Source organism: Convolutriloba macropyga, chromosome 11 (assembly GCF_964194025.1).
Source record: "Convolutriloba macropyga chromosome 11, txConMacr16.3, whole genome shotgun sequence".
Classification (NCBI taxonomy): Eukaryota; Metazoa; Xenacoelomorpha; order Acoela; family Convolutidae; genus Convolutriloba; species Convolutriloba macropyga.
The window spans coordinates 47,406,233-47,417,115 of record NC_134478.1 but is presented as its reverse complement, the minus strand read 5'-3'; the positions used below and the strand labels follow the sequence as shown (position 1 = coordinate 47,417,115).

Genomic DNA, 10,883 nt, shown 5'->3' with positions numbered 1-10,883 from the left:
TTTTTGTTTGATCTGCTGCTTCAAGATTGTTTAGAAGATGTTTTCGAAAACGTGATTGAGGAGCTCGAACGAATCAGTCCAATAATCAGTTCTACGTTTGAGCTTCCAAAACGAATTAACTTATTGAGCTGTTCAACGAAGTTGCTAGCAGTCCGCAAAGTGACGTCGCTTCGCCGGTTTCTTATGCCTATTTCTCTAATCAAATAAGTCAGAGGACGACAAGCCAATATCTTCAGTCCGGCTCAAATTATATTTTTGGGTCTGATTCGGACGAGGATTCACCTCTTGAATTAAGTACATCGGGCTCTGAATTTGCTTCAACATCGGACTCTGAGGCTGAGAAAAATGATTCGTATAATGAAAAAACTCTAGCGGTAGTTCCAAATGGTAACGAGGAGACGTCAACTCGGGCGTCCCCGGCTCGAAAAGTCTCGCTAGGAAGTTCTCCGAGCGAACCAATTAGTTCTGACAGTTCTTTAAATCATTTTTCTGACTAGTTGTTTGAGGGCAGTCAAATATCTGTTGACGACGCTACTGTACTTATCGATATGCTATGCTCTCGATTCAACTTTTCAGATGAATGCTCAACAGCTGTTCATTCGCTCATAAAAATTTTGCTACCACAAGACAACAAGTTTCCTTCTGCCTATTCTCACATTAAGAAAATGAAAAAAACTTTTGAAGAAGAAATGTCCTTCTTGTGTAATTCATCAAATCAATCTTTTTGTGTGCCCAATTTTCGCTATCAGTTACGAAACGTTGTTCAGCGTCATTTAGCCTCAATTTTTTCTTACACTGAGGAGCGTAGACAGAAAATATATTCTGATTTCAACGCGGAACTCTGCCTTTTTATCGAGAAAACTCAAAGACCTCTTTATATTAGTCTTCTTCCTTCTTCCGATGGAGTAAATATCAAGAAATCTACTTTCAAGAAAGAACTTTGGCCAGTTTGTGTTCAGATTGCCAATTTACCACCTCAACTAAGAATGTCACGAAACAACATTGTTTTAGCAGCGCTCTATGTTGGTGATGACCATCCTCATTGGAATGAGTTAATTCCTCTGTTAAAAAGTGAGATTATCTCAGGTGTGCCTATAAAATGCAATGATGGTGAAACAATCCAAGTTAATTTTAAATTCATACTTCTTGTATCAGACTTAGGCGCCAAAAGCCATATGCTTAACATGTTTAAATTTAACGGATACTATGGATGCCACTACTGTACTGCTCAAGGAAAAACTATTGGAATAACCCATGCCTACTATCCATTTGATCAAATAGGAAAAATCCACGATCCAAGTCTTAACGATGAGTTTGTGGAATTGGCTGAAAATTTTGAAGCTGGCAAGCTAGTAAATGTAGTTGGCGTAAAGGGTAGGAGCCCTTTTTCAGTTTTGATAGAAGGGTTACCACTAGCAGCGCCAGTCGACTACATGCACTGCGTCCTTATAGGTGTTTTCAATGACTTACTAAAGTTATGTTTCACAAAACTCTCTTCGGAGGAAAAAATTAAAATTAACATTACAATTGCGGGTTTACGCTGTTCACGAGAAACGATTGCGTACTCGAGAAAAATCCGCCCTTTAGACAAAATTTCCCAATTTAAGGCAAATGAATTGTACAATTGGCTTTTCTATCTCAGTCCAATTTGGTTTTTGAATCGTTTAACATCAGACCTATTATCACATTTGAACAATTTAGTCTTTGGTGTTCGGCTTACTTTTGAATCGAGCTACGTTTCAAACGTAAAAATGGCGGAGAAACTTCTCAATAACTTTTGCCAGGACATTGTTTCAATTCATGATGGAAATGAGCGCATCGAGACTATCAACGTGCACTGCTTGAGGCACCTTGCTGATCAGGTAGCTCGATTCGGCCCGCTTGCTTTACTGCTACTCAGCAATGAGTTTTGAAGCAGCCAATAGAACTCTCAGTGATGTATACAGCGGATCTCACTCAGAGTGCGAAGTTATCTGCCGTAGAATGCTACAACGCCACAAACTTGCGGATACTGAAATTCGTGACCCAAACTTCGCTCAATTTTTTTTAAACTATCCGGAATTTCTGATACAACTAATGAGAATTTTAGCGAAGATTTTTTGGAGACAGAAGCGCTCAGGAAAGCGCAAATGCGATACCCCAAGGCGACGTTTTACAATCGACAAGTCTTCAACAATGTATATTTCGATTCAATATCGTTCAAAAGGTCTAAGCACGGAAACTGCACGGAAAAATAGGCCCTATCAAAGGATATTTCTACCGTGTAAGTTGGACTCCGAATGAAGAAGCCGTTGCCATTGAATCTCTTGTCAAAGTGTTTTTCCTTGCCGACTTTTCTGGCGAGACGCCCGAAATTTTGAATGAATATTTTATCGTCAAACTGAACTCAAAATTTGAGCATTCATAACACGAACCCTTGTATGATAAGACTTGTGAAACTAAATACTTCTGAGAATTTAAATCAATCTCGTTGTTCTATCGTTGTTCTTTTTTACTTCAGAAAACCAGTTAATGTTTTGTTTGATTCTTTATTATTCAAGAGCAGTGTAAGGGTCTGTGTTCTTTCCCAGGAAAAATAAAAACGCATCAAGTTACTGGACTTGTTTTCCAAAATTTCTCCATAATTTGCCTATTCTTCGAGCAAGGTTCATGTTGCATCGAGTTACTGAACTCGTTCTGCAATGCTGTAAAAATTTTCTGCGTGCATTTTTCCCCAGGACAAATAATATAGCATCAAGTTACTGAACTTGTTTTGCAAAATTTCTCCATAATTGGACTATTCCTCGAGCAAGGTTCTTGTTGCATCGAGTTACTGAACTCGTTCTGCAATGCTGTAAAAACTTTCTGCGTGCATTTTTTCCCAGCACAAATAAAATAGCATCAAGATACTGAACTTGTTTTGCAAAATTTCTCCATATTTTGCCTATTCTTCGAGCAAGGTTCATGTTGCATCCAGTTAATGAACTCGTTCTGCAATGCTGTAAAAACTTTCTGCGCGCATTTTTCCCCAGCACAAATAAAATAGCATCAAGTTACCGAACTTGTTTTGCAAAATTTCTCCATAATTGGACTATTCCTCGAGCAGGGTTCTTGTTGCATCGAGTTACTGAACTCGTTCTGCAATGCTGTAAAAAATTTCTGTGTGCATTTTTTCCCAGCACAAATAAAATACCATCAAGTTACTGAACTTGTTTTGCAAAATTTCTCCATATTTTGCCTATTCTTCGAGCAAGGTTCATGTTGCATCGAGTTACTGAACTCGTTCTGCAGTGCTGTAAAAACTTTCTGCGTGCATTTTTCCCCAGCACAAATAAAATAGCATCAAGTTACTGAACTTGTTTTGCAAAATTTCTCCAAAGTTGGACTATTCATCGAGCAAGGTTCATGTTGCATTGAGCTACTGAACTCGTTCTGCAATGCTGTAAAAACTTTCTGTGTGCATTTTTCCCCAGGACAAATAAAATAGCATCAAGTTACTGAACTTGTTTTGCAAATTTTCTCCATATTTTGCCTATTCTTCGAGCAAGGTTCATGTTGCATCGAGTTACTGAACTCGTTCTGCAATGCTTTAAAAACTTTCTGCGTGCATTTTTCCCCCAGGACAAATAAAATAGCATCAAGTTACTGAACTTGTTTTGCAAAATCTCTCCATATTTTGCCTATTCTTCGAGCAAGGTTCATGTTGCATCGAGTTACTGAACTCGTTCTGCAATGCTGTAAAAATTTTCTGCGTGCATTTTTCCCCAGGACAAATAATATAGCATCAAGTTACGGAACTTGTTTTGCAAAATTTCTCCATAATTGGACTATTCTTCGAGCAAGGTTCATGTTGCATCAAGTTACTGAACTCGTTCTGCCATGCTGTAAAAACTTTCTGCGTGCATTTTTACCCCAGGACAAATAAAATAGCATCAAGTTACTGAACTTGTTTTGCAAATTTTCTCCATATTTTGCCTATTCTTCGAGCAAGGTTCATGTTGCATCGAGTTAGTGAACTCGTTCTGCAATGCTGTAAAAACTTTCTGCGCGCATTTTTCCCCAGCACAAATAAAGTAGCATCAAGTTACTGAACTTGTTTTGCAAAATTTCTCCATAACTTGTCTATTCTTCGAGCAAGGTTCATGTTGCATCGAGTTATTGAACTCGTTCTGCAATGCTGTAAAAACTTTCTGCGTGCATTTTTCCCCCAGGACAAATAAAATAGCATCAAGCTACTGAACCTGTTTTGCAAAATTTCTCCATATTTTGCCTATTCTTCGAGCAAGGTTCATGTTGCATCGAGTTACTGAACTCGTTCTGCAATGCTGTAAAAATTTTCTGCGTGCATTTTTCCCCAGGACAAATAATATAGCATCAAGTTACGGAACATGTTTTGCAAAATTTCTCCATAATTGGACTATTCTTCGAGCAAGGTTCATGTTGCATCGAGTTACTGAAATCGTTCTGCAATGCTGTAAAAACTTTCTGCGTATATTTTTCCCCCAGGACAAATAAAAGAGCATCAAGTTACTGAACTTGTTTTTGCAAATTTTCTCCATATTTTGCCTATTCTTCGAGCAAGGTTCATGTTGCATCGAGTTACTGAACTCGTTCTGCAATGCTGTAAAAACTTTCTGCGCGCATTTTCCCCAGCACGAATAAAATAGCATCAAGTTACTGAACTTGTTTTGCAAAATTTCTCCATAATTTGCCTATTCTTCGAGCAAGGTTCATGTTGCATCGAGTTACTGAACTCGTTCTGCAATGCTGTAAAAACTTTCTGCGTGCATTTTTCCCCCAGGACAAATAAAATAGCATCAAGTTACTGAACTTGTTTTGCAAAATTTCTCCATATTTTGCCTATTCTTCGAGCAAGATTCATGTTGCATCGAGTTAGTGAACTCGTTCTGCAATGCTGTAAAAACTTTCTGCGTGCATTTTTCCCCCAGGACAAATAAAATAGCATCAAGTTACTGAACTTGTTTTGCAAATTTTCTTCATATTTTGCCTATTCTTCGAGCAAGGTTCATGTTGCATCGAGTTACTGAACTCGTTCTGCAATGCTGTAAAAACTTTCTGCGCGCATTTTCCCCAGCACGAATAAAATAGCATCAAGTTACTGAACTTGTTTTGCAAAATTTCTCCATAATTTGCCTATTCTTCGAGCAAGGTTCATGTTGCATCGAGTTACTGAACTCGTTCTGCAATGCTGTAAAAACTTTCTGCGTGCATTTTTCCCCCAGGACAAATAAAATAGCATCAAGTTACTGAACTTGTTTTGCAAAATTTCTCCATATTTTGCCTATTCTTCGAGCAAGATTCATGTTGCATCGAGTTAGTGAACTCGTTCTGCAATGCTGTAAAAACTTTCTGCGTGCATTTTTCCCCCAGGACAAATAAAATAGCATCAAGTTACTGAACTTGTTTTGCAAATTTTCTCCATATTTTGCCTATTCTTCGAGCAAGGTTCATGTTGCATCGAGTTACTGAACTCGTTCTGCAATGCTGTAAAAACTTTCTGCGTGCATTTTTCCCCCAGGACAAATAAAATAGCATCAAGTTACTGAACTTGTTTTGCAAATTTTCTCCATATTTTGCCTATTCTTCGAGCAAGGTTCATGTTGCATCGAGTTACTGAACTCGTTCTGCAATGCTGTAAAAACTTTCTGCGTATATTTTTCCCCCAGGACAAATAAAAGAGCATCAAGTTACTGAACTTGTTTTTGCAAATTTTCTCCATATTTTGCCTATTCTTCGAGCAAGGTTCATGTTGCATCGAGTTACTGAACTCGTTCTGCAATGCTGTAAAAACTTTCTGCGCGCATTTTCCCCAGCACGAATAAAATAGCATCAAGTTACTGAACTTGTTTTGCAAATTTTCTCCATATTTTGCCTATTCTTCGAGCAAGGTTCATGTTGCATCGAGTTACTGAAATCGTTCTGCAATGCTGTAAAAACTTTCTGCGTATATTTTTCCCCCAGGACAAATAAAAGAGCATCAAGTTACTGAACTAGTTTTTGCAAATTTTCTCCATATTTTGCCTATTCTTCGAGCAAGGTTCATGTTGCATCGAGTTACTGAACTCGTTCTGCAATGCTGTAAAAACTTTCTGCGCGCATTTTCCCCAGCACGAATAAAATAGCATCAAGTTACTGAACTTGTTTTGCAAAATTTCTCCATAATTTGCCTATTCTTCGAGCAAGGTTCATGTTGCATCGAGTTACTGAACTCGTTCTGCAATGCTGTAAAAACTTTCTGCGTGCATTTTTCCCCCAGGACAAATAAAATAGCATCAAGTTACTGAACTTGTTTTGCAAAATTTCTCCATATTTTGCCTATTCTTCGAGCAAGATTCATGTTGCATCGAGTTAGTGAACTCGTTCTGCAATGCTGTAAAAACTTTCTGCGTGCATTTTTCCCCCAGGACAAATAAAATAGCATCAAGTTACTGAACTTGTTTTGCAAATTTTCTCCATATTTTGCCTATTCTTCGAGCAAGGTTCATGTTGCATCGAGTTACTGAACTCGTTCTGCAATGCTGTAAAAACTTTCTGCGCGCATTTTCCCCAGCACAAATAAAATAGCATCAAGTTACTGAACTTGTTTTGCAAAATTTCTCCATAATTTGCCTATTCTTCGAGCAAGGTTCATGTTGCATCGAGTTACTGAACTCGTTCTGCAATGCTGTAAAAACTTTCTGCGTGCATTTTTCCCCCAGGACAAATAAAATAGCATCAAGTTACTGAACTTGTTTTGCAAAATTTCTCCATATTTTGCCTATTCTTCGAGCAAGATTCATGTTGCATCGAGTTAGTGAACTCGTTCTGCAATGCTGTAAAATTTTTCTGCGTGCATTTTTCCCCAGGACAAATAATATAGCATCAAGTTACGGAACTTGTTTTGCAAAATTTCTCCATAATTGGACTATTCTTCGAGCAAGGTTCATGTTGCATCGGGTTACTGAACTCGTTCTGCAATGCTGTAAAAACTTTCTGCGTGCATTTTTCCCCCAGGACAAATAAAATAGCATCAAGTTACTGAACTTGTTTTGCAAATTTTCTCCATATTTTGCCTATTCTTCGATCAAGGTTCATGTTACATCGAGTTACTGAACTCGTTCTGCAATGCTGTAAAACAATTTTCTGCGTTCATTTTTCCCCAATACAAATGAAAACGCATCAAGTTACTGAACTTGTTTTGCTAATTTTCTCCATAATTTGCCTCTTCTTCGAGCAAGGTTTATGTTGCATCGAGTTACTGAACTCGTTCTGCAATGCTGTAAAAACTTTCTGCGTGCATTTTTCCCCCAGGACAAATTAAATAGCATCAAGTTACTGAACTTGTTTTGCAAAATTTCTCCATAATTGGACTATTCTTCGAGCAAGGTTCATGTTGCATCGAGTTACTGAACTTGTTCTGCAATGCTGTAAAACAATTTTCTGCGTGCATTTTTCCCCAATACAAATGAAAACGCATCAAGTTACTGAACTTGTTTTGCTAATTTTCTCCATAATTTGCCTCTTCTTCGAGCAAGGTTTATGTTGCATCGAGTTACTGAACTCGTTCTGCAATGCTGTAAAAACTTTCTGCGTGCATTTTTCCCCCAGGACAAATAAAATAGCATCAAGTTACTGAACTTGTTTTGCAAATTTTCTCCATATTTTGCCTATTCTTCGAGCAAGGTTCATGTTGCATCGAGTTTCTGAACTCGTTCTGCAATGCTGTAAAAATTTTCTGCGTGCATTTTCCCCAGCACAAATAAAATAGCATCAAGTTACTGAACTTGTTTTGCAAATTTTCTCCATATTTTGCCTATTCTTCGAGCAAGGTTCATGTTGCATCGAGTTACTGAACTCGTTCTGCAATGCTGTAAAAACTTTCTGCGCGCATTTTCCCCAGCACAAATAAAATAGCATCAAGTTACTGAACTTGTTTTGCAAAATTTCTCCATAATTTGCCTATTCTTCGAGCAAGGTTCATGTTGCATCGAGTTACTGAACTCGTTCTGCAATGCTGTAAAAACTTTCTGCGTGCATTTTTCCCCCAGGACAAATAAAATAGCATCAAGTTACTGAACTTGTTTTGCAAAATTTCTCCATATTTTGCCTATTCTTCGAGCAAGATTCATGTTGCATCGAGTTAGTGAACTCGTTCTGCAATGCTGTAAAATTTTTCTGCGTGCATTTTTCCCCAGGACAAATAATATAGCATCAAGTTACGGAACTTGTTTTGCAAAATTTCTCCATAATTGGACTATTCTTCGAGCAAGGTTCATGTTGCATCGGGTTACTGAACTCGTTCTGCAATGCTGTAAAAACTTTCTGCGTGCATTTTTCCCCCAGGACAAATAAAATAGCATCAAGTTACTGAACTTGTTTTGCAAATTTTCTCCATATTTTGCCTATTCTTCGATCAAGGTTCATGTTACATCGAGTTACTGAACTCGTTCTGCAATGCTGTAAAACAATTTTCTGCGTTCATTTTTCCCCAATACAAATGAAAACGCATCAAGTTACTGAACTTGTTTTGCTAATTTTCTCCATAATTTGCCTCTTCTTCGAGCAAGGTTTATGTTGCATCGAGTTACTGAACTCGTTCTGCAATGCTGTAAAAACTTTCTGCGTGCATTTTTCCCCCAGGACAAATTAAATAGCATCAAGTTACTGAACTTGTTTTGCAAAATTTCTCCATAATTGGACTATTCTTCGAGCAAGGTTCATGTTGCATCGAGTTACTGAACTTGTTCTGCAATGCTGTAAAACAATTTTCTGCGTGCATTTTTCCCCAATACAAATGAAAACGCATCAAGTTACTGAACTTGTTTTGCTAATTTTCTCCATAATTTGCCTCTTCTTCGAGCAAGGTTTATGTTGCATCGAGTTACTGAACTCGTTCTGCAATGCTGTAAAAACTTTCTGCGTGCATTTTTCCCCCAGGACAAATAAAATAGCATCAAGTTACTGAACTTGTTTTGCAAATTTTCTCCATATTTTGCCTATTCTTCGAGCAAGGTTCATGTTGCATCGAGTTTCTGAACTCGTTCTGCAATGCTGTAAAAATTTTCTGCGTGCATTTTTCCCCAGGACAAATAATATAGCATGAAGTTACTGAACTTGTTTTGCAAAATTTCTCCATAATTGGACTATTCTTCGAGCAAGGTTCATGTTGCATCGAGTTACTGAACTCGTTCTGCAATGCTGCAAAAACTTTCTGCGTGCATTTTTCCCCCAGGACAAATAAAATAGCATCAAGTTACTGAACTTGTTTTGCAAATTTTCTCCATATTTTGCCTATTCTTCGAGCAAGGTTCATGTTGCATCGAGTTACTGAACTCGTTCTGCAAAGCTGTAAAAATTTTCTGCGTGCATTTTTCCCCAGGACAAATAATATAGCATCAAGTTACTGGACTTGTTTTGCAAAATTTCTGCATAATTGGACTATTCTTCGAGCAAGGTTCATGTTGCATTGAGTTACTGAACTCGTTCTGCAATGCTGTAAAAACTTTCTGCGGGCATTTTTCCCCCAGGACAAATAAAATAGTATCAAGTTACTGAACTTGTTTTGCAAATGTTCTCCATTTTTTGCCTATTCTTCGAGCAAGGTTCATGTTGCTTCGAGTTACTGAACTCGTTCTGCAATGCTGTAAAAACTTTCTGCGTGCATTTTTCGCCAGGACAAATAATTTAGCATCAAGTTACTGAACTTGTTTTGCAAAATTTCTCCATAATTGGACTATTCTTCGAGCAAGGTTCATGTTGCATCGAGTTACTGAACTCGTTCTGCAATGCTGTAAAAATTTTCTGCGTGCATTTTTCCCCAATACAAATGAAAACGCATCAAGTTACTGAACTTATTTTGCTAATTTTCTCCATAATTTGCCTATTCTTCGAGCAAGGTTTATGTTGCATCGAGTTACTGAACTCGTTCTGCAATGCTGTAAAAATTTTCTGCGTGCATTTTTCCCCAGGACAAATAATATAGCATCAAGTTACTGAACTTGTTTGCAAAATTTCTCCATAATTGGACTATTCTTCGAGCAAGGTTCATGTTGCATCGAGTTACTGAACTACTGAACTCGTTCTGCAATGATATAAAAATTTTCTGCGTGCATTAATTCCCCCAGTACAAATAAAATAGCATCAAGTTACTGAACTTGTTTTGCAAATTTTCTCCATATTTTGCCTATTCTTCGAGCAAGGTTTATGTTGCATCGAGTTACTGAACTTGTTCTGCAATGCTGTAAAAATTTTCTGCGTGCATTTTTCGCCAGGACAAATAATATAGCATCAAGTAACTGAACTTGTTTTGCAAAATTTTTCCATAATTGGTCTATTCTTCGAGCAAGGTTCATGTTACATCGAGTTACTGAACTCGTTCTGCAATGCTGTAAAAATTTTCTGCGTGCATTTTTCGCCAGGACAAATAAAATAGCTTCAAGTTACTGAACTTGTTTTGCAAATTTTCTCCATATTTTGCCTATTCTTCGAGCAAGGTTCATGTTGCATCGAGTTACTGAACCCGTTCTGCAATGCTGTAAAAATTTTCTGCGTGCATTTTTCGCCAGGAAAAATAATTTAGCATCAAGTTACTGAACTTGTTTTGCAAAATTTCTCCATAATTGGACTATTCTTCGAGCAAGGTTCATGTTGCATCGAGATACTGAACTCGTTCTGCAATGCTGTAAAAACTTTCTGCATTCATTTTTCCCCAAAGCAAATAAAAATGCATCAAGTTACTGATTTTGTTTTGCAAATTATCTCCTTAATTTTCCTATTCTTCGAGCACGATTCTTGTTGAATAATAATAATAATAATAATAATAACAATAATAATAATAATAATAATAATGATAATAATAATAATAATAATAATAATAAAAATAATAATAATAATAAATAATTTTG

General features: G+C 37.3%; 1 protein-coding gene across 1 annotated transcript in view; it reads right to left on the bottom strand.

Annotated features, from left to right (window-relative positions):
* Positions 1-2,152: 2,152 nt before the first annotated feature.
* LOC142349153 (uncharacterized) overlaps positions 2,153-10,883 on the bottom strand; it is a 60,385-nt gene continuing 51,654 nt past the window's right edge. Inside the window, exon 8 of the mRNA XM_075400568.1 lies at positions 2,153-2,380. Within this exon, the coding sequence (XP_075256683.1) occupies positions 2,153-2,380 (228 nt within the window). The remainder of the gene's footprint in view (positions 2,381-10,883) is intronic.